Below are 24,977 nucleotides of genomic sequence, written 5' to 3'. Positions count from 1 at the left end.
TCTCACCAGTGCCGTTAAGCGTGCTGTTCTTGTTGGTGTATAATCGGATCATCAGTCCTATGGTCCTCACGTTATCCCTCAACATGATGCCCCGAGCCTGCACCATGAAGTAGTATGTGTTCGCTGCGAGAAAAAAAACAGAGCAAAGCAATCAACACGGAGTAAAATGTTCAACTAGGGTCAAAAAACATGCAGTATGTGTGTTAAAATGCTGAGACATTTTCTAGATTAAAAAAAGGAAACATGACAAAAGGACAACATCATTGTTTTCAATTCAAATTTTGGTATAATTAATAAAAACAAACAAAAAGATGGTTGGACAAAATTCCCGAGGTAAAATTGTCTCATCCTGACAGAAAAGCTGAAATAAAAGCTACGTTTCTGGAGTTCACAGCTGCTTGTTTCAGTTTTTCCATCACACCAAATACAAGAAGTGATAATTTATGATCATTTTATGAGCCAAGTCATTGCACAAAAATACTATTTTGTCCACCAAAGTCACAGTAAGCATAATCCTGGCAGCCCACTCACTGCTGTAAAGGCTCTTAAGTGATGATTGACAGAGCCTGGGTTACAAAGATTAGAAATTAAAAACATCTCCAGATGACTGACAGATGAAAATAAAAGGTAAACAGACATAGGATTGTAAATGTCACTGGGAAATTATGCAAAAAAGCAAGAAATCATGTCCTATTAAAAAATAAATATTCAGTAATTTATCAAGAGGTTTTAAAAGTGGCAGAAAAAATCATTTCACAAAAAAATGACACTATATATTTTTGATTTAAGTGATGTGTACACCTGGAGGCAGTATACTGCTTTTAAGAGGGAACTTATGCTGTGTTCATGTGGTCCTAAGGAAATGATTTTCTGAGTTGAAAAATGCACATGAACGCTCGCACAAGTTGGGAAAAGAACTCGAGAACTCGGGGCTGAAGCTGTTGCCTCTTGCAATGTGGAGACTGACCAAAATCTGTTTTGTTTATTTATCAGAAACACTAGTTCTTAGTTTAAACATTATAATGTACGGGTTTACTGCCAGTTGTCCTCATAAGAGCAGATTAGTGCAAAAAAGACCAGACACTGATGGCTTTCAAAAACAAAATCACATTTAGCTATTGAGAAGGCCAACAACTACTAGTTTTACTGTTAGCTCTATTGAACACAGTAAAACCGCAGGATTGTATTATTGGTGACATCCATATGAATACTGTGCTCGCACATCCAGTTCTATAGCAGGTGCGTAGGAAAATGCGTGCGTAACGCAGGGCTAACAGGCTACAAGCGGCACATCAAACCCAAATTGTTCAAAACAGCAATAATTAGCCGAACAACAACCACACATACAACCTGTGTGCGAGAAGGTGAAAAGGGACAGAGCTGCCGGTGTCAGGTGATTATATAGACTCGCGTGAGCCACCGGGGGGTCAAAGGTGACTTTGTTCATTCTCGACCTGTGTATGTGCAAGGATGATCATCCAGAGCTTTATGCACCGCCTCTGGCGCTCAGTAGGGATGAAATAGAACTCACATTTCTCTCAAAACACCAGCTAAGTCACTCTATTCCTTCTCCTTTCCTCCATTGTGCATATAGATATTTTGTAATGCCAAACAATAAATTAGTCGGCTCAGCACAATTGACTAGTTAAATTACTTAAATGTTTGAGAAAGAGCAGCAGTCGACAAAAACATTTAATCACAAATCAACGTATTATCATTACTAGACCAACCAGTACTATTTACAAGTTTGGATGATTTTTGATGATTCAACACTAAACATGGTAAACCAGGGACATTTCTTTGCTCTAATGCCATTAGCAGTTGACGTTGTTTCTCATTCATTGTTGGCATTACAAAAAGAAGCAAGAGAGTGGAAGAGGCATTTTCTGATGTTGATGCTGATGACAACTAGTAAAAGGTTATCCATCCATCCATTTTCTACCGCTTGTTCCCTGTCGGGGTCGCGGGTGACTGGAGCCTATCCCAGTGACTTCGGGCCTTAGGCGGGGTACACCCTGGACAGTGGCTCAACACAGAGACATAGACATTACAGCCAATTATTTACTCTCACATTTATTCACTAGGGCCAATTTAGAGTCACAAATGTTGCCTAACACATGCGACATGCATGTCTTTGTACGGTGGGAGGAGCCGGAGAACCCAGAGAGAACCCACGGTAACACGGGGAGAACATGCAGACTGCACCCAGAGAGATCATGTGATGTTGGTCTGGTCAGGGAATCGAACCCATGATGATTCTTGGGAGGCAAGAGCGCTAACCGCCTTTGCCACCGTGCACAGTAAGAATAAAAAGATTATTATCATATTTTTTCAAATGTCAATTATAATGTCGGTCAGGTCCTTAATTGTTGGTTGGGTTTGTGTTTCTTAGAGATGGCTTTTTTCCCTGCTGCCAGAATGTTCCAGAAGCCTGAAATTGAAGTCATAAAATGGGTAATAATTTCTATGTTTTTGTTTTGTTGTTGGATTGTAATATAGTTTGTTTTTTATTTAAAAAAATAAATTTGGTAACTCTATAGTGGTGAGGTTGGGATATTTTTCTGAGCTGGTCTAAAAGTGGGACACACCGACACATTTTGATATGTCTTTTTTATTAGTAAAACAGAAGCTTGTACTGCTGTAGTCGAGTTCTTTGAGAAGCACCACATATTCCAGGCTCTCTCAGCATCGTGGATTTGTCTTTGACAATTTGCTGAATGTCCACCCTGCTCTCACACCCATTTCACAGCACTGTCCTATCACATAAATCTTCCAGGCCAAAATCCTTTGAATCAATTGGTTAACATCAAAACTTATCGATTATATTTATCAACCTTTATTTAACCAAGAATAAAAACTGACCAAAAAGGTTGGAAAGAAAGCTGCTGATTAAAAAACAAACTTAAAGGGACATTTTTCAAAGGGTATAAAGTGAGAATTCTGCACCTATGGACTTATATTACAGTCCATTAAGGTTTTGTGCAATATAAAATAAGGAGTGGGCAAAATTGACAAAAATGAATATTCATATATATTTTTAAGCATCCCAATAACAATATTCAGACAATATTATGTCAAACAGAAATGTGGTAAAACAAAAAACGGCATTCACAATATCATCTAATTTTAGATACATTGCCCATCTTTAAATGACACAACGCTCTGCCCTATTTCTGTATCAATATAAAAGATTAAAAAAAAAAAACATTGTTAGTTCAGAGGCTGCACAGACGGACAGACAGCGGCGGCTCATGTCCAGGACTCCCAGGTTAGAGAGTCACTGACAGAAGCATGTGGAGCCTGTCGCCTCTGTGGCCCCTATGGTCCCTGTGGGCTCTGTGGCCTCTGCACACTACACCCTCAGGCAGCAGCAGGACGCTTCACACTGAAGAGACACATGGAGCGGTGCTGGACATGACATTTAGGAAACAAGTGGCCTTCTCTGTGTGGGCTCTGGACACACTGTGACTGACATTCACAAGAAATCCACTTGACTGTGGCAACCTGCGCTAGATTAGCCTACACATATCTCACCATTTCACATGGCATCCTTATGTTCCATTTCGATTTCATGTTTTATTGTGTAAGAGAGAGTTGAAAGCAGCATTATGGCCAAATAAAATAAATAGTGTGTTTCCGGTAACATTGAAAAAATATTTCAGGTAGGTAGGATGGATTTTTATTATTATTTTTTTAAATCTTCGCATAGGTTTTGCAGACAGTTTTCTTTTCTCAGAAGTGAGCGCTTCGCATTGAAGTGGTTTTATTGGTATGCAGATATTGAATAATATTGAATAGAGAACAATTGTTCTCTACATCTATACTAGTCCAACCACAGGAAAAGAGCCATTAGCAGACAACAACAGAGCAGCGGTGCCTCCGCGCCGTGGTCCGCTCTGTTGTGGTGGCCCCGCGCCGTGGTCCGCTCTGTTGTGGTGGCCCCGCGCCGTGGTCCGCTCTGTTGTGGTGGCCCCGCGCCGTGGTCCGCTCTGTTGTGGTGGCCCCGCGCCGTGGTCCGCTCTGTTGTGGTGGCCCCGCGCCGTGGTCCGCTCTGTTGTGGTGGCCCCGCGCCGTGGTCCGCTCTGTTGTGGTGGCCCCGCGCCGTGGTCCGCTCTGTTGTGGTGGCCCCGCGCCGTGGTCCGCTCTGTTGTGGTGGCCCCGCGCCGTGGTCCGCTCTGTTGTGGTGGCCCCGCGCCGTGGTCCGCTCTGTTGTGGTGGCCCCGCGCCGTGGTCCGCTCTGTTGTGGTGGCCCCGCGCCGTGGTCCGCTCTGTTGTGGTGGCCCCGCGCCGTGGTCCGCTCTGTTGTGGTGGCCCCGCGCCGTGGTCCGCTCTGTTGTGGTGGCCCCGCGACGTGGTCCGCTCTGTTGTGGTGGCCCCGCGCCGTGGTCCGCTCTGTTGTGGTGGCCCCGCGCCGTGGTCCGCTCTGTTGTGGTGGCCCCGCGACGTGGTCTGTGCTATTTTTCTTATTGTCACCACGTGATGTGAGCACTTTGATCGTCACGCAAAATATCTTCGCCGCTGCAACCCCGGGCGTGCCGGTCGCCACAGCCATGGCAGCCAGTCTGCACGCTGACCAAATATGAGCATCTGCGCAGGTTTTTCCCTCAAACATGGATGCGCCCGTAGGTAAAACGAAACCTATCAAAAGTGCGGCGATTTTCATATTTTACCATCCCCACAGATTATTTTTTCCTGCAGCTTTTGGATTCGCTCTCACAATTTGATATTCTCAAAACGTATGGCTAGTAAATATGCAATAAAATGTTTAAGGTCTGTTTTTTTCATTTTGAAATTCAGGTCGGTCGGTTACCGGAAACACACTCTTTTTTTTTTTTTTTTTTTTGGCCTATGTAATTTGTATTATTGGGCAGTAACCTTGCCAGCAAGATGAATTACTCCAAAATCCTAAACTCTTGAGCTTAACGAGATGATTCGTCAAGCTCCTTTGTTTATGATAGGGCCTGAACCGCCAGTGGTGTGGAGAGTTGACCAATCACAGGGCAGCATTGGGGTCTGGGCGGAGCCAGAGGTTGAGAAACGTGCTTTGTGAAAGATGTTCCATTTTAAAGAACTATTTACCTTTGTCTGCTATATGGTTAAACTAATAGAGCCTGACACAGTTTATAATCCACTGCCTATAAACTATTTTAAGTTCATTACTTAATATATTGGCACATCCAACCTTTTTAATATTGGTATATCACCATATTGGTCGGGCCCTAAATCCCTAGCATATATTTTGGACATTTTAAAGTGCAATATTGATCTAAAAGTCCCCTAAGGAGAGCTGCACTTCACAATAGCGAGCAGCTTTTGTGTCAAAATAGCATGGCACACAATGCTGTTACCATTTAATACAATGATATAGCAGAACGCAGGTACAGGCCGTGGGCATGTATCGGTGGAGAGTTCGGAAAACCGTGAAACCATAACTCTAAATCATCATAAATACACTTTTGAGTGGATTAATGAGAAGGGAAACCAATTAATATGGTTAATATCTCCTAAATGTCAATTTCGCATAACTTCAGTTTGATTTTTGGACTTGTGCTGCTTTGAATCCAATAATGTGCCCTCATTACCCCTTCAATCTGCTATGACGCAGCTGTTTGACCATGAGAATCACACCATATACAGAGGGAATGTATCTTTGCTCACAAATGACAGTGCGGTGTCTGAGCTCATGTAAATGTGCATGAGAACGATACGAGTGTTATCAGAGAGCAGCCAGACAGGCTCGCTCTGCGCAGGAGAGATATGCAGCGGGCACATGACACGAGCGGGTCACTGAAGCTGCCCCGGTCTGCAAGCGACACGGTCAAGAGCATTAGCAGAACAACTCCACGTGCTCTATACACAAGAAAGTGAGTAAAGCTGCAGGATGAGAGATCTAGAACTACAGGATCACAGCTGAAGCTAAAGTTAAATGGTTACACAATTAACAAATCACTAAGGGCATAAAGGTTTAGGTAGAACGTCATCAGTCTCCTGGCCTCTCAGTTTATAGCAAAAAAAAAGATCTAATTCTGTCAAATGGCCAAATGTTTTAAAGGAGCTGGTAAGTCATGGCCTTATATCCGCCTGAAGGGAGGACTAACTACACTGAAACAAACACACCCCAGTTCATTCAAACAAAACAAACAAGGCAAATCTGATTTACAATGACAAGACAAGCCATTTTATGCATTATCCCCAGATTTTGTTCTCTAGTGCCTTTTCTTTGGCACGTGATGTATTAGAACTCAAAAAAAAACATGAGGACAGAGTACATTACTTTCTATGAGTCAGTCCCACATCAGGAATTGTGTTAGAACTTCCCCTACTGGCGGCAGAGGGAAGTACAAAGGGGAGACAATATAAGCATGTAGTTGTAATGAATGCAATGTGCCGACAGAAATGCTCAGAATTAATCTGGAAATTATTTATGGACCGGATTGCTACTGATGACATCACAAAACTGGGAAATTTGGAACAGATTGTTTTATGGGGCTCAGAGGGGAGAGGACTTACTAAACAGGATTCATCAAACAAGCGTGAATAAAGATAAATACAACCTCCAGGTATGTTTATGACGAGGGAACAATGCTCGCCATAGTTAAAAGCTCAAAAGTAACAATTTTGTATATAGGGGTCCCTTTAAAACCAGAAGTTTATACACTTATTCCCAAGTTCATAAATCCATAACATTTCCAGCATATCGTGGTTTACATTTAAGCTAACGTTATTGAACAGCCCTATATTATTGGCGGTATAGAAAAGCTGGAGTACATCCATAAGTAGCAGACTGATGGTCACACTTTACAGCGATGGGATTTCGATGGGAGGATGAGGCAGCAATGCGTGAAATGATGGTCTTTCAAATTGAATTCCCGGCTGGATGATGAACGACGCAGAGGAAGAGCGAGAGTGGGCAGAATGTAAACGGCTCTTCTTGGTCCACATCGGGAGACCAAAGTCATAAAAAACATCGTAAAAATGGGGTGAATGTCAGCAGAACCGCGGGCTAAAACACAATGTGACCTACGCTGCAATCGATTCACAATAGTCAGAGAAAATCCTTTAATTTAAAGAACGATCCACTGTTTGCCACTATAACAGCATGGAAGTTATTATGCTAAAAGGTGGCGTAGCAGTTTGGCGAGGGTCTGATTCCCGGATCCAAGGTTCATTAATGTGCTCCCATTTCTCTGTGGGTCTTCCATGTAGGGCTGCAACGTTTAATCAGAACAATGGTAGCGACAACGGTTTAAGTGGACATATTGCCAATTGAAGAAAATCACAGCTAGCTGTTTTAGCGGCTAATTTGAAGCAGTAGCACTAGCCTCTTCCTGCTTGTACCGTCGAGTGTCACAGGGTGGGCGTCTAGCAAAAAACTGTGCTAACTATCAATCGAACCAGTTTCCAACTCGCGCAGTAGCATGTAGAGCTTTTTAAAATGAACATTTGAAGTCCTGAGTGCTGGCAAATCTGACAGCAGCAGTTATGAAGAAATTGGCTCCGATTCGCTTTCCTTTTCTTAAAAAGCAGATGTTTTTGCCTGCAGGCTTTATTGACAGGAAAGTGCAGAGTGAAAAGGGGGATGAGAGAGAAGGGAATCGAACTCACGACACTGCGGCCGGCTGCACATGGAGCCTGGAATTGAAATATTGGTGCCCATTTGCGCCAAAGCAACGCATTCCACTTCCATGTATATACAGTCTATGATTGACAAGACCTACTTGAGCTTTTCTGACCCGATCTAAAACATGTGAAAACAGGACAAGCTCATATTTAACTCTTTGTGGCAGTCCAACATTATTGCTCACTTCCCTAATGCAGTCCAAACATCCTAATTATTTACTGCGGTGAGTTTATAAGTGCTTTTCATAACTTTCAGAGCCCAGAGCAAAGGTTTTGTCATCACGGGAAGGCTAACCATCCGTTTGAAGAGTACGCTCTGCTTCGCGGCGAATAAAACTCTATAATCAGGGTCAAAAAGAGACTGCTTTTACAATACATCTGTACTGGGGCAGACTGAGGAAGACAGACAAATATCTGCACCACCCCCTTTAATAAAAAAATACTTAAATAATATCAGATGGCTCCCTTTGCAACAGTCTCATTCATCTTCCAAACAGAGAGCGTCCCCCCGTTTGAGTCTTTCACTGTGTTGCTGTTCTTCTGCGCCACAGCCTGTTGAGTGTTGATTTAGAATGATCGTCATGATAACTTCTGAACACATAACGAGCTGTAATAAGCCGTTTTATCTCACTCCGTCTGTCAAGCGTTCGCTACTAAAACGGAACCCGTTTACGACCCATCTGTCCGCTCATTATTTATGGATAAGCATCGATGTGAGCCACCGTGTAATCAATTATTATCCGATGCGTGCGTAATATTGCTGCCAGTAAGTTACCGCTGTTGTATGGGGCAAGAGTTATTTTTGATTTAACAAAGCAGTCACAGAAAACCACACCCAGCTATGCTAATGGGAACTTGGCATAAATGCAGTACTAGTAACGTTTTTTAGGTGGCATTATAAGATGTGGACTGGTCAATTGTACAGGTAATGACGAGATCAGACTTAAGGATTTGTACTTTCCATTTCTCTGGCTTGAAGGCTTAATTAGACAGAGCAGTAGAGTGAAGTAGGAAGTGAAGGTAGAACGAGTCGGCATGTGAAGATATGACGGCGACCATGTGTCCAATGCCTTAAACCATGCATTTTGCTAAAACAAATTTAAATATACTGCATCAATCTACTGCACTATATGTGGTTGTCTTTCCAACGCCATAAATAATTGGAACGGAAGGTTTTTTAATCCATTAACTTAACTTAGACTGCATGTCAAATGGGCTATGCAAAAGTTGAAACTGAACTAAAGCAGGACATGGGCTGCAGTTAACAATTATTTCAGTAGTCGACTGGTAGCATTTCTATGGAATTATTAACGTCACGTCTTGAATCTATAAGCCAAGTTGTTTTGTCTGTGGCAATGTTAAAACATTTACTGTATGAGTCCTAATTAGACCAAAGGGCATGACTAGAGTAACCGCAGAGCAGCGGCAGGTCTTTGAACCACAACAGAGCTGAATAAAGGACTTTCTGCTTAAAATAAATGTCATTCTTACTTTCACATAAGTTTGTCCCCAAAACAGCAACATTTCACTTCACCAGTCCAAACTGTTCTGTTTGGATATAAAGAATATTTATAAGATAAGATAATCCTTTAATATCCACACAAGGGGAAATGTCGTTGTTACAACGCAGTAGAAACAGGAGGAAAGGACAGATTATAGGAAGTTTCAAACACACACTCTTAATAGAACTCTTATGAACAAAAACAAAAACTCTTAACAAAAAAACTCCTCTCCTATCTTAATAGGGAATTATAAAATTAATTAATTATAAAAAAGACTAATTAACTTTTTTATTTTGATTTATTTGAGCATGACTCTACTAAATCCCACAAAGAGTAAATGGAACAAGAAGTAAAGAGCCACACTTTTACAGAAACGGGGGACAATTGTGTAAATACAAGTAGAAACAACACTGTCTTCACTCGGTTAAGTGCCTTAGTGACGGTTAATGGATTAACCATGAACACAGAGATGGCAGGGGCGCCATCCCTAACATGATAAATCAAAATGGCCCACCATCTGATTTGACATGGGGGGAAAATAAACAATCTCTAAACTCCAAAACCCAACTTCATCCCATATTTTAGGTAGCGCCATCATTAAAATACTACTTTAATAAGCAAGTCTAAAGCGGAGTTCATACCGCAGCATCCAAAGCGTGCAGTCATTCAAAGACTATGCGGATACGTCCAGCGTTTTTACAGCGCAAATCCTGCGTTTTGAGCGTCAGACGCATGGCCCGCGCAGAAAAGTTGGGAAAGCTCAACTTTTTTGAAGCAGACGCGGCGCAGCAACCAATCAGATGACGCTCTAGTGACGTGCCTACGCACTACCTGGAAGAAGACCCAAAAACAAATCCTCAAGATGCAGCTCTTTGAGCAAATAAAGATATTGACTCAAATCTGCTCACCTCTGAAGTATCTGACTATGATCTTCTATGATCCTGACTATGAGGCTCCCTGAGTCCAATGGACGAAAAGGGCAAGAAGAGTTGATTATTATAAATCATTTTATTACTGCCTTCACCCATTAGCTAAAACTGTACCAATTTTCATTACATACTAAAATTGTGAATACAATTGTGCATTATGATACAGTGCTCACTGGTAATACATTTAAATGGCTACGTCTGTGTGTATTTAACATTTCCATGATTCCATTAGATTTTGCATAGACAATATTCAAATTTCTTGATGGTGAATAGGCCTTTTCACCATGTAATAGTATGTTTAGGCGTATACACCATGTAATAGTATGTTTAGGCTTATACACCATGTAATAGTATGTTTAGGCCTATACACCATGTAATAGTATGTTTAGGCCTATACACCATGTAATAGTATGTTTAGGCCTATACACCATGTAATAGTATGTTTAGGCCTATACACCATGTAATAGTATGTTTAGGCCTATACACCATGTAATAGTATGTTTAGGCTTATACTCCATGTAATAGTATGTTTAGGCCTATACACCATGTAATAGTGTGTTTAGTCTTATACACCATGTAATAGTATGTTTAGGCTTATACACCATGTAATAGTATGTTTAGGCCTATACACCATGTAATAGTGTGTTTAGTCTTATACACCATGTAATAGTATGTTTAGGCTTATACACCATGTAATAGTATGTTTAGGCTTATACACCATGTAATAGTATGTTTAGGCTTATACACCATGTAATAGTGTGTTTAGGCTTATACACCATGTAATAGTATGTTTAGGCTTATACACCATGTAATAGTGTGTTTAGGCCTATACACCATGTAATAGTGTGTTTAGGCTTATTCACCATGTAATAGTATGTTTAGGCTTATACACCATGTAATAGTATGTTTAGGCTTATACACCATGTAATAGTGTGTTTAGGCTTATTCACCATGTAATAGTATGTTTAGGCTTATACACCATGTAATAGTATGTTTAGGCTTATACACCATGTAATAGTATGTTTAGGCTTATACACCATGTAATAGTGTGTTTAGGCTTATTCACCATGTAATAGTATGTTTAGGCTTATACACCATGTAATAGTATGTTTAGGCTTATACACCATGTAATAGTATGTTTAGGCTTATACACCATGTAATAGTATGTTTAGGCTTATACACCATGTAATAGTGTGTTTAGGCTTATACACCATGTAATAGTATGTTTAGGCTTATACACCATGTAATAGTATGTTTAGGCCTATACACCATGTAATAGTGTGTTTAGGCTTATACACCATGTAATAGTATGTTTAGGCCTATACACCATGTAATAGTATGTTTAGGCTTATACACCATGTAATAGTATGTTTAGGCCTATACACCATGTAATAGTATGTTTAGGCTTATACACCATGTAATAGTATGTTTAGGCTTATACACCATGTAATAGTATGTTTAGGCCTATACACCATGTAATAGTATGTTTAGGCTTATACACCATGTAATAGTATGTTTAGGCCTATACACCATGTAATAGTATGTTTAGGCTTATACACCATGTAATTGTATGTTTAGGGTACATGTACCTTTGGATATAATGAAGGTACATTAAACCATCCTTGGAGGAAATATGAGGCATATTTACCATCCCTTTAAAAAGATTCTGGGGAGAGCACTGGAACACCTTTACTCTTTAAACAAAGGCCTGGTGAGCGACATAAATGAAGCCATGAGTACTTTACAATGTTAAAGTACCTTTTAGGTATCGTCTTAAAAACATAAAACCCAGACAACTGGCAACTGAGGACTTCTAGTCATTCATTTTAAATGTTCCATTTATGAAAATCAGCATTTTCGAAATTCTATAGTTTTTATAATGCCAACTTTTTTGCTCCAAATAACAATTGCAATTATTCAAATACTATTCAGATTATTTGAACAGAAAAAGTAGTTATAAAACCAAACAAAAACAAATGCTTATTAGAGTAGACATCTAAGTCAAGGACCAAGAGTACAGGATGCAAAAGAGAAGATGGTTTCACCTCTTTCAGTTTAAATTGGAGAGCGCTGATCTATTCTTTGCCCTTTTATCTCCACTGTGGATTGACAATCAGGCTGCAAGCACAAGAGAATTTCCTCTAACAGCCGCTCCAGCAGAGCATAAACCCGGTGATTGCCAGTAAAAGCCCTCACTATCAGCATAAAATCTGCTCTGCACACAGATGCATCTCACCGAGGCCTGTGACCACTGCAAGTCGTCCACCAGCAACACAATGTGGACGACCACAGCCCCTCAGTGTTTGCATTTAACAGCAGTGGACAGGGCCTTTTCCTCCATTTGTCTTTGGGTGTTCAATTACATGTTGTTTTTTGTTTTATACTTTATAATCAAAACTATCTAGGAAGAACAACACGTGGATCATACATTACTACTAAAGCAGAATCAACGTTAATGAGCTTTTTACCTCCTTACAACAGTCTTTGTCATAAGTTTACTCAAAGTTGCATTTTGATTGATTGCATGTTTGAGTAATCCTGTATTGTTCTGCAACTGAGGCGTGAGAGCTCAGAAAAGTCCTATTTTCACCTGCCCCCTGTCACCGCCCACATCCATGTACTTTGATGTGAATATTTGAAAAAATGATGACATATGTAAAGTACTGCAGGTCACGTGGACACTTGTAAATGACGTGTAAATGACATGTAAATGTCACTATGAAGCTCATCAGTGCTACAGTTTTGAACAGGAAGTCAATGGGCTTATTTTTATGACCGTTTTAAGCCATTTTAGATCAATGTTGCCATTTACAATAAACAAAATGTAAAATGGAGATCTACATGTTATAGTTCAAAGCTACTTCCACTGCCATTCTGTATCAAGCTGCTAATCCTGTAGCTACAGGAACATGTGATTGTGATTTTAATAACACAAGTGCTCTTTATATTCTCTCGTTCTCTTCATGTTTTCGTGAGGAGCCAGAGCATCCGGACCTGACACACTTCATTCATTCTAAGACTTGTTTGAACACGCAAACGTGTGAGGAGACTAGATACGTAGACTACACTGGCTCACAGTGACATTTGGGATTAAATTCGATAGTAAAAACCCTCCATGTCTCGGTTCATGTGCACGGGGGAAGGCAAAGTGCATGTGTAGCTAGCGGAGCTAATGAGCGGCGGCAGCGGCGGCGGCTCCGCTCAGAGCTAGCCCCGAGCTCCGGCCAGGACAGGGGCTGAACAGAGCTGCATAATCCACAGATAATCACATTAACTGCAGCCCATAAAGCTGTTAGTGCAAAGTGGATAGTGTTACCAGTGTGGACTGACCTATTCCCGGAGACGCATAGATGAAGTAGAGACAGGTGGTGGACATGGAAAAGAAGAAGATGAAGGCCAAAAGCGAGCGATTGGACACTCGCAGCAGCCACCTCCAGTTCACCATTTTGGCTTAGGGCCGCTCCTTCTCTGCCGAGATCAATCCCATAAAATACCTTGTGGATTTATAAAGTCCTGAAATACATAGACGATAGCATCAAGTGTGTAGTCATTGAAAAGCGTGCACGGCAGACGCCAAAAGTGCAGAAAGGGCTACAGCTAACGGCGCTAGCTGGCCTGCTTTCCCCGATGACAAATTTCCAGATGGAAAAAGCAGGCCTGAAACAAGAATATCAGGCAACCGCAAGTCTCACGGAACACCGCCGTTCAGCCATAACGATCCACACCCGCGGGTTCAAGGCTGAGGAAGCAACACTCAAGGAATTTCGTCATATGGCCCCATTGTTGCGCGGTGATGTGTCTTCTCAGCCGGTGGATGCTCCGCACACTGCCGCTGATGGTGGAAGAAGCGCACACGCGGCCGCAGTCATGCCCGCGGCGGCCTCCACACGGACTCCACGCGGCTCCGAACACTCATATGTGCCAAATGTTCTCCCACAACACTCGTACAAGATGGGTTCAAGCAGTCCGGAGTCCTTTCATTTTCTGCTGGCACTGCAGACACGGTTTCCGGCGGGTCCACCCCTCCCTCCGGTCACCATGGAGACGGAGAGGCAGGCGCGGCGCGCCGCAGCGGCTCTCTCTCCTGGACGCTCCCGTCATCCTCTGATATAACACCTCGTCCTTTACACGTGGACCTGCGTTTGACAACGTTACTGCCTTTGTTTGCATACAAGGCCATATAGAGATTTAATCTATAACGTAGGGATATTGTAGTGAATAAATGGATAAAAACGTTTACATTACACTGTGTCCCCTTAACTTCCTCCTAAAGGAGAGCCATATCTCCAGTGTAAATACAGGGTGGAGTAAGAGACAGGTCTGTTCTGTGCATGGGAATGAGCCCTGCTCCAGTCAAATGAGCTTCAGCTCAGTATAAAAATTAGTTTTATGGGCCCAAATTATATAAACAAAGATTTACAGCCCCAACAAATGGAAAACAAGGGATGCACCGGATCCAGCTTTTTCAGTTCTAATACGATATCGATACTTGATCGATCAGCAAAACCAGGTTCATTTCTTTACAACTACTTCAAAAATTCCAAATATTATTTCTGTACCCATTACAGTAACTTTACAACAGCAAAACAGTGTAAAATAGAGTGATTTTACTGCTTTAAAATGTGGCCACGACAAGATTTATAGAGTTAAAGTTGGTAAAAGATGTGTTTGTGGAAGATAAGGAAACAATATGTGATCCAGTCAATTTTCCAGTATTGGCACCAATATTGATACTGGTATCGGTGCATGACTATGAAAACAAACTTTTCTATATCATGTAAAATGTTTTTGAAGTTGTGCATACCAAACATTAAAAGTACAATAGTCATCAGTGCACATGGATAGACACATCTAAAACAATAAAATACATTCAAGCAATATTTGATGGATGTTTACCTCAAATGTGAGATGTCGAGTCAAAACCCAGATAAATCAATACCAAAAGTAATATTGAAGCAAAGATACTAATTTCAAAAAGTATCTATACTGAAAACTGTTGAAAATTGTGTTTTATCATCATTGTGGTATCGAGCCTGTTCCATAGTAACAAAATATAGTTTAAAATGTCTTGACAACTCTACTTCATATTATAATGGTAGTAAAATCTGACTTGTTGACGATCCTTTAAAATCGTTACTCCAAAGAAGCGCAGTAGTTTATTTTTTAAACTCTTTTTTTTTATTTTTCCCTTTCACTTTATTACCGTGGTTTTGACAGCTGGTCAATTGACTGATGCTTTACGTATTGTTTTGTACATACATTTTCCTTCTTCTTGAATCTTAAAGTATAAAGTATATATAAAGCACTAACTAATGCACCCTTAACCACTCGTTCAAACTGGAAATGGTTTTTACCTTGAATTATGTATGATGAAAACACGCCGACTTAACAATACATTATTTAATACTACAAAGGTAAGCAAATGTACAAAAAAAGAGTGAAAAAGAATGTTAATAACAGGCAACACAACCAAACGTGTCACATTGGTCAAGAGAATTACATTTTCCATCCATTAGAAAACGTCTGTACTTTATTGAACTAAGCCCAATAGTTCGGCGTGTGGTTATTGTGGATTTTTGGGGTAGTTTTAACTGTCTGCATTTCCTTTAGTTATTCCCTGCAGCTTGTTGCATCATGACAGAACACAGGCTCAACATCTGCAGGTATTCGTCTGCTCCGTCGGCCAAACACTTGTCCACCACCTGAAGAAAGAAAGGCGCAAGTTAAACGTCGAGTCTTTCACGTATCATCCTGTCCCATTGCTGCAATACTCTTTATAACTACTAGAGGGCGACGATGTTCATTAAAAACATATACAAATGTCAGGAAAGCACATTCTGTTTGTGCAATTTAATGTTTGTCAAGTCATACAAATGATTACGACAATATGAAGCATTTTTTCATAAGTAAAAAGCGCATTCAGTAAATTATTATTTATATGATGCATTTATTTTAAAATTAATTTATAAAGGATCAGAGGATATTAATAAACAGTGTGCCAGTTTGAGCTCCAGTTGTATGACTAAGGACAAACAGTATGTTAATTTTAACGACTTTACGTGCTATATGTGTTTGTGACTCGAAGCTAACCCAACTTAAAACTTATAATAAAAATATCAAATTAAGGTTAGCATTAGCTTTGAGGCAATCTAGCTTTATAACCATTACAGCTGCACGTGACAATAATTTTAATAGTCGACCGATAGACTATTTATAAATATAAGTGTATTATTAATACAGTATTTCATTAATAATACAGTTTATTCTTTTCTGCAATTTTATTTTAACTTTTTTTGTAGTCAACATGTCAAAATTAGTCTAGTAATCGTTGCGGCGCTAACACACGAAGATGTATCTTTAAAATACTGGTTATTTCTGAAAACCCCAGAGATTTAATTCGGGTGGAAACAGAATTTTGTGCATCTAACAGAAGGGACACATTTTTCCAACTGTAGTTCATGGACAAGGTGTAAAATGGCAGCAAAAATATGATGTTTTGTATTATATTTCGCTTCAATAATATTGCACTGCTTCATGGAAATTTCACAGATGTAAAACGCACCGGTGTTGGTCCAGAGGCTGTGTACGGTTTATGATAGTAAAACAGTTCACTTCAGTCCCAGGAAGTGTCACTGGAAGCTTTGTTCATGAACCGACTATTGAATTCAGCCTTTATTGGTTGAAACGAGTCGGTTGAAAATTTTTGGCAAATATCATAATGCTGAAGAAAACGACAAAACAATAAAAACAGGTGTTCCGCAAGCGCACGTCACATTAAGTTAATTATTATGTAAATTTGTCGGGAAGCAGCAATATCCTCACAATATGCATCTCCCGGTACAATATTTAGGACTATATTGTGAGGAAATTGAAGTAGTTCTGCTCCATTTTCCTTTTGAGTGTGTGTAAAATTAGACTCAAAGTCTAAAATACAGAAGAAAAAAAAAGAAGAAAAAAAAAGAGTAAAAACAAAACACTGAGAATTTTGACCACATGATACTTTGGCACTTGTAAATTTGTCAGAAATAAGGATAATAGCGACTAATACGTTTAAAAAGCAGACTCACGGCCATCTTCTCTGCGATTGCCGACTTCTGCTTGTCACCGATGTCTCGTTCTATGATGGCCTCGTGGAGCTGACCCAGGATCTGTGTAGCGGCATAGCCTTCATCCACAATGTTCTGCAAAATTCAAAAGAGAAAAGAACAGCTTTAGTTTGGTTCCATCAAAGCTGTTTTTCCCCTTACAGTGAATAGAAATAACAGTCTTTTACTTACTTTAACAGCGACTTCTAGTTTCTCAAATGTACCCTTGAAGCAAAGGTCAAGCAAGTTGTCGATCGTTTTGGAAGGGACGACCTATAAAAACAGAAATGCAGAAATCAAATGGAATCGGAGTCAGAATGTGAATTGTGGGTGTTTCTGAAGCCTCACCCCTGCTATTTCCACCACGGCTTTCTCTGTGATCTCTTTGTCGGTGTTAAGGCGGGCGGCACTCTGGAGGAACGTGATGGCTTTCCTCAAGTCACCCTCGGACACTCTCACCAGCGCTTCGATGCTCTGTGGGCAAAATGTACACGCTTTTTCCCCCAGATTTGACCGACAAAAGGAACCGGGGAATTTCGACAGGACACCAAACTTTCAGAATGATTATTTTGCTACAGGTGAAACTCCTTTTTGTTTTAAATCCAAAATCTTTTTTAATTTTTTTTTTTTAATCTAACGTGTCAACAAAATTAAACAGTACAATAATAAAATTAAAGCAGCGGCGATGATGGCTCTCGCCTTCCCGCACGACCGCCTTCCCGCCTGTCCAGAGGCAGGAAGATAAAGAGGAACTACAAAAATGGAGTGGGACTACAAAATGACCAGGGCTACAGAGTGGAAATGCGTCAAAAATCCTACAATCCCCCTCTCTCTCTCCGCCTCCCCCTCTCGAGTTGTGGCAGAAAGAATAAAGTCTAAAGTCAAAATAATTAAGTCTAAAGAATAAAGAATAAAGCCTAAAAATAATAATTCTAATGCGGCACGAGAGGAAATGTCCCATCAAAATAAAAGCGGAAGAGGAAGTGAAGGCATTCATTGCGCCTCTGCTGGCCAATTGTGAAAATACACAATATGCAATTTTTTCATGGCGTCGCGAGGAGAATATAAACCATGAGTTTCAAACAAATCAGACAATGTTGAGGTTTTCACACAATGGGTAGGGGGCGCTATAGAGTAAATTTGTTACATGGGTATTTATTTCCAATCAGACCATAAAAACGCATTAGTGAGTGAAATATGAGCTCCGTAGATCAATTCCAATAGGCGTGACTTGTCCTTGAAAAAACAGAAAATTAAGCCTTTTTTGAGGGCGTGTTAAAATATCCAAAAGAATATCAACATTCTTTTGGATATTTATTAAATTTCAATGTCTCTAGATGCAAAAGGTGTTGTTTTTAGCTTGATCGGACAAAAAAAAGTACGATTTTGAAGAAAAAAAAAAAAAGTCAAGCGTGGCGGTGCCACTTTGATTTGACATGGCTGACTTCCTGTTTATCATAGAGCGATGTTCATGTTTTTTCTTTTTTGAACTAGTCGGCACTGTTGCGACGGGCGTTCTCGCAACCTCCATTTTATTGGAGTTCGGGCCGAGCCGATCGCGTTTATGGCTCCATGTGTGACATTCATCAATGTTAGGGGGGTCAAAAATGTCCGAGTTGTGGCAAAATTTTACCATGCAAAACAATAATAATAAGAATCCATGGCAAGAACAATGTCTCGGCCATTCCATTCTGGAAGGCTCAAGCCAATAATAATAATAATAATAATAATAATAATAATAAACCATGGCAAGAACAAAGACTCGTCGCATTCCATTCCATGGAATGGCTCGAGCCAATAAAAGTAATTAAGTAAATTCCCCCCAATTTTGTGCCTTATTTTTATTTGCAAACAACTTGTAGTATAATTTTTTCTTACATTTATTCTAGTAAACAACAAAAGTAGTTTCAAGTATACAGCTCTAAATTCAAAATATGTTCCTATCCACCTGCTCTGTCTCATCTAAGCAAAGTAATTCAAAGTAGAACTAAAGGGTTACTAGAGTTATATTGTATTTCTCAGTCAAATGTATAACCAGAAGAATCAGATATTCAGCACACTATCATGGAACAGTGGCGCATAACTACCACTGGAGGGCGATGTTTGGTGGATTTTCGGCATCGCTCGTCAGAAAACAAATTCTTTTCAACATTTTAAGAATTTTTTCACCGTGTGTGAGCATTACCTCGTTGGTGTACTTCAGGCTCTCCTTCTCACAAATGTCCAGCAGTCTCTGACGTTGGATCCGATTGTCTAAAGGTTTGAATCGAAACTTGGAGCATCTGGAGGTCAGCGGCTCAATAATCCTACCAATAAAAAAGAAAAAGTAAGTATTAGTTAAAGCAGTACAAAGAGTTAAGGTAGTGCTGTGTTCTAACTGGAACATAGTTGGGACCCACCGGCTGATGTAGTTGCAGATGAGGCAGAAGCGGGTGGTGCGGCTCTCCTTCTCCATGGTTCTTCTGAGCGCCGCCTGAGCTGGAGTGGTCATGGAGTCCGCCTCGTCCAGAATGATGATCTTAAAGGGAGGGCACGGCTTTCCGCTGAGACCATCCAAAAGCAAACGCATAAACGACACTTTTACTTTGAAAGGGTTACGTTTAGGTTATGCAGTATACAGTGTCGTAGCAAGAAATAACAGGTGGGAGATATTTGTGACTAGTGACGTCCAAAGCTCTACATTTTACTCTAATGTCTTCCTCCCCCAAAAATAAATAAATTAAAGTGAATAAAGTCAATAAATAAAATGAACAAGACAGGACCAGAGAAAAACACCTGAATGGAACAATTTTAATATGAGGTTTAAGGAAAAAAATCCATTCTAAGAAAAGTTCAAGCACTCAAGATAGGTCCAAAATAAAAGTCCTATTTAGTATTTACTACAATATTTAAATTAATTTCGAGTCACTGTATTACCTAGATTGCAGCCTACTTTATTGTACAATGGGCTTTAATAACCAAGATTGAGTTATATTAAGTTAGCTCTTATTTGACAATCAGCATTCGAACTCAGTGTTCGCGTTCTGCAATGACCGAGCCCGTTGTTTTTTGACGATTAGCAGGACCAAACTTTTACCCAAATTAAAACACTTGGTTCTTACTCTGTTCGAGAGCCGGCCACCGTGAGCTGAGCGAAGTTCTTCACCTTCTCCCTGACCACCTGGATCCCCCTCTCGTCCGAGGCGTTCAGCTCCAGCACCCTCTGTCTGTACAGCTCGGGACTGAACGCAAACAAAACGAAGACATCCTATTGTTTAAGATTCACATTCAAACCAAGAACCACGGCCACAAATAACTGCATCTGCCTACCCAAAGAGTTCTCGTGCTGCTGCCAAGATGGTGGAGGTCTTTCCTGTTCCTGGAGGGCCGTAGAAGAGCAGGTTGGGAAGCTGCACGGGGAAAGAATATTATTTTGAAACCATAATCTTAAGTATTCTTTGGATTATTTACAATGCAACAACCCATCACCTGTAATCAAACCCTCCTCAATACATCCCTAGTGACTGGCGTGATGTCTTTATAATATTTTAAACACCAATTTATCTGCATAGAAGCCGTCTTAGAGAACACAGTATCCGTGACTAAGCTTAACTACAAAATATGGAGGCAAAAACATAAACATTTGGTCACACTAGAACCCCGGAACACACTGCAGGATCATTTTTCCAATGAAGGCCCCAATTTGCTTCTCCCAGACGTTGTATTTTTAAGCTGCTGCTGTGTTTGTGGTGTCACCGCTATATATGCGATATTCAAACTAAATTCTACATCACTGTTACTGCAACAGCCGGTACAGCAGAGCGTCAGGGGCGGTTGGAATGACAGACAGAGGATACAAGCACAGAGGATACAAGCACGGGAAACAGAAAAAATGACAACAATTACAAGTCTCTGCAAAGTTATAAAGTTAAACTGCTGCGAATTTCTCCATGTTCTTCCTCTTTTACCATCACAGGACTCCCAGTCGACAAAACATTGCCATTAACCCAGTTTGAAGCTTTGTTTGACAAAGGTAAAAGTTAGTTTACTCCAGACAGCCTCCTTAAGACAGCTTCCTTAAAAGGTGGTATGGACGATTTTTTTCAGCAAATTTTTTTATCATATTTCCTCGTGGCGTGGATAAATCATTTGTCCTGCCACGTATCAATCATAAAACGCACCTATCGCTCACCTGCAGCCGCGTGCCTAAGCGCATGGATCTATCATAATATAGTTCCCTCAGTGTACGGGTCAAAATGAAGACGGAGTCAAAATGAAGACGGAGAAAGACAGTTCGAGCTGACGCAGAAGTGGACAGAAATCTACGGGAGACGAGCGATGCGCTCCGTTGCGCTAATAAACAAACGCACGTGTGTGTTGTATCAGTCCACACAGGGGAGTGGCATGTGCACTGCCGCCTGCGTTCTCAAATCGCCGAAAAATCGTCCATTCCGCCTTTAAGTCTGTGATTCGCAGTTTATGCCTCACTTTGACAATTCGTTTAACACTCAAACATCCCACGGTGTGTTCCAGCCTCAAGTATTTTCAACCTAGAATTCCCGAACTCACATCTGCTCCTTCCAGAGACTTCTTTAACACTGCGACCACCTCCTCCTGAAAGGCCACTTCATCCACACATTTTGGCCGACTGGATTACACACAAAAACAGGTTGAATTTAAGCAAATAACGATAAGAAATAAGAGTTACAAAGGAATTTATGCATTTTACCACAGGATGCATCATTTTTACTTACTATTTCTCCACCCAGGGAACGGCCTTTTGCTTCTTCTCTCCACTTGTTCCTGCTGCTGCCTTGTCCTTCTGTGGTTTAGTGCTCTGAACAGAGGCTCCTTTTAAAAACGCGTGCATGCTTCTTTCTGATCAAACAGCTAACAAAGACGAGACACATACATTTAGTATTACTGCAGAACATATTAAAACATACATTAGTACTACATTAGTCATGGTAACTACTGTAAACAACTGGGAACGTTTCTGTTCTCAGCATTTCACCAAACTGCGACTGCAAGATATTGGCCAAGATTCCCAAATGCTTTTGTTAATGTAAGATCAATATAATTAAAATATTTGATTATACATTTTGACACAATAATTTAAGTTGTATTGACATACGTGGCTTAATTTACTACCGAGACTGTCTAAATAAAAAAAGGTTACTTACTAGTCGAAACATATGTTACAAAGATTTAAGGGAAATTAATAAAATCAGAAAGTTTAATTTCAAATCACATTTTTTTTCTTAAAAACTCATATGGAAGACATTGGCGTTGCTGTGATATATTTAGTTTGCTGCGAAATCGATTATCACACTCTTCAGTTGTTCTAGTTAATCAAGATATGTAAAACCTAAGGCCAAATTCAGCAAATATTGATTTTATTAGTCAAATTAACTATAAATCCTGATCACACAAAACATCTAACAGCAACATCATAAAGACACATGTGAATGTTAGTTGAAACCTGAAAAATGTAAATGATTCATTATACAACCATGGAAGCATGCCTTTAATTCATCATAGGTTATATTTTATTTTACTTTATTATTCATTGTTTTATGTCACATCACAAGTTTAAAGCAAGCTCCTACTTTGTGAAAGTTGTTCTCTAAAACTTTTGCAATTCCGATTGTTTCTGATTTATAATTCTCAATTTAAAACGACTTGAAAACGATATAAAGAATATGCAGAATATGCTTATACTCAGGATATTTTTACTAATTAAAACGCCAATATTTGCTGAATTAAGTCCCATTTAGAGACGGCTAACTTAGCACTAGGCTACCAAGTTTGTCATTCTTTGCTAACAACAGACTCACTCTTACCTTAGCTTGAACACTTGTCCTTGTTTATCGGGCGGGATGCATAGAGTACACAATCCAGAAAGATTTTTTTACATGCAAAGCAAGGCACGGCTATATTTTATCGGGACATTTGGTAATAATTTGAAAGATAAGTTGCTAAAATTAAAAAAGCCCAGGCGCACAAGGTTTAGTTCCCCCCTTTCCCGCTCTGGCCGCTCAGACTTCCTCAAACGTCACAGAGGAGCAGCCAATGACAGTTCAGAATGGAAACACGTGGTTCCGGGCTTCGTTTGTTTTCCTCCCGACGACGACCACGCTTTTTTATCTGTATATTTTTTACATTTTATAAGTAGTAGTTGTAGATTCATGAATTGTTTCACATTTATATTACAATAACCGCAATGATACTTATGTTTATTTGGATAAAAATGTGAGAAAGGGGATTAAAGATCTGGGATGTTTAAAAAAATGTCTAACCAAATTAATGCCGAAAATGCAAACACTGATTGAAATGAAGGAGATATCAGGTTAAAATACTTTGTTAATTGTAATCTAATAACATAGCCACAGACCTGCATACAAAGGTGAGTATTCCTTAAAGGTGGTCAATATATTAAAATTTTAAAATAATGTTGTTTTAAAGAAATTTAGATATCGTTTATAGTAAAAAAAAAGTTATGTTGAGTTAAATAAGAATATAAGGTGACATTTTTGTACTTTTGTGATAGATTTTAAAGTTTTAACTTTGAATTTGCTGGATGTCCTTTCCCAGTCTAATCCCCATTTCACGCTATACTAAACTCCTGTCCAATACAGCCTTTATCCTATAAAATAATCCTTAAAAGAAGCAATCATACAGCAGATTTTCTGCGGTGTCATTTTAAGTAAAAATAGCATTAAGTAAAAAGAATACAAGTAAATCTATAAAGTATAAGGTAAGTTAACATTTTTGGTATGGATGCGATAGTAAGTACTATAGGGAGCAATTTTCTCAATACCGTTATTCCATACTAGTCATGGAAAAAGTCTAAAATTCCTACCTAGCCTTAAAATTGACATATGGTTATTAGTATTGATATTTGCATAATAGTATCAATACCCACGTTTTACAGAGTCAGTATTGATATATCAATACGTTGATACAGATACTCCCATCCCTAACATAAGGATAGTTTGTCATTGAATTGAATGAATGGATGAATGACAACTACATATAATCTGTTGTAGTGTTGTCTTGATACTAAAATGAAACTCGACACTGAGAATAGGCTTGAGACCCGATACCAATTTGTCATCATTCTTTTTCATACAATAGAATGCAATTTTCAACACAAATAGTATTCATTACCATGTCTTACGCTAGTTATAATAACTATAATATAGTATCTGATATTATAATATTAAAGTCAAAAGCCCTATCTACTTTTTCCATAATACAGAAATGTTTCTGTTTTGTTAAGACAATCATATTTTTATTTCAAAGGAGAACTGTCCTATTAACAGCACTCTGAAACCCGCAGCTGCTCCTGCGTCTTCATGTGGCGGTAATTGGCTGCAAACTGGAGATAAATTGACTGAGCACGAGCACAGATGTCCAATGTGCATCTCCTTGGCAGTGTCCCGGAGCCGACTCGCAGGGGCCCCAACGACGCACTCACGGGACAAAGAGGAGAGGAGGAGAGAAGAGAGAGAGAGGGGAGGGGCCTTCATGCTCTGTCTGGACCTGAGCTCGTCCGGAGGCATCGAAACACGGAGCGGGACCTCGAAACGTTGAGACGGTGAAAACAAAGGAAACGTGTGTCAAATGTAGATAAAAACAAGACGGCATTTCTGCTATTGAATTATTTTGTGCGTGAAATATTGTCTCCATCCCTGATTCCCAACCTTTCTCTCCCAACGACCTCTATTTGACCAGTAGATAATACATTGAAAGGAAAAGATGAATGTTTTATGGTTAATAAAGATGTTTTGGAACAGTAATCATCTTAAAAATGGTTACAGAAGCATTTAAACATGACAGCCTTTCTTTATCATCCAAGG

The 24,977-nt window shown here is 39.9% G+C and overlaps 2 protein-coding genes across 3 annotated transcripts in view; both read right to left on the bottom strand.

Moving 5' to 3' along the window:
* b4galt6 (UDP-Gal:betaGlcNAc beta 1,4- galactosyltransferase, polypeptide 6) overlaps positions 1-13,799 on the bottom strand; it is a 30,973-nt gene extending 17,174 nt beyond the window's left edge. Inside the window, exons 1-2 of the mRNA XM_072438251.1 lie at positions 13,382-13,799; positions 7-123 (exon numbers count right to left, since the gene is read on the bottom strand). Of these exons, the coding sequence (XP_072294352.1) occupies positions 7-123; positions 13,382-13,496 (232 nt within the window). The 5' untranslated portion in view covers positions 13,497-13,799. The remainder of the gene's footprint in view (positions 1-6; positions 124-13,381) is intronic.
* Positions 13,800-15,493: 1,694 nt separating this feature from the next.
* Positions 15,494-23,133, bottom strand: rfc4 (replication factor C (activator 1) 4). 2 transcript variants are annotated; one of them, XM_072438385.1, is made up of 11 exons: positions 22,959-23,133; positions 21,870-21,993; positions 21,685-21,763; positions 20,446-20,525; positions 20,238-20,357; positions 19,536-19,679; positions 19,322-19,442; positions 17,485-17,610; positions 17,329-17,409; positions 17,119-17,232; positions 15,494-15,753 (listed from the first exon to the last, which is right to left on the bottom strand). In XM_072438385.1, the coding sequence occupies exons 2-11, from the start codon at positions 21,983-21,985 to the stop codon at positions 15,658-15,660; spliced, it is 1,077 nt and encodes a 358-aa protein (XP_072294486.1). In that variant the 5' UTR covers positions 21,986-21,993; positions 22,959-23,133; the 3' UTR covers positions 15,494-15,657. The 2 variants fall into 2 exon arrangements, with proteins under 2 accessions (XP_072294486.1, XP_072294485.1); XM_072438384.1 differs by having other exon boundaries at positions 21,870-22,005; positions 22,959-23,132.
* Between the last annotated feature and the right edge of the window lie 1,844 nt (positions 23,134-24,977).

This window comes from Eucyclogobius newberryi, unplaced genomic scaffold (assembly GCF_026437365.1).
Source record: "Eucyclogobius newberryi isolate DKJ021-1_F unplaced genomic scaffold, fEucNew1.0.hap1 SCAF_9, whole genome shotgun sequence".
In the NCBI taxonomy this organism is placed as follows: Eukaryota; Metazoa; Chordata; class Actinopteri; order Gobiiformes; family Gobiidae; genus Eucyclogobius; species Eucyclogobius newberryi.
This window is presented reverse-complemented; position numbering and strand designations above follow the sequence as displayed.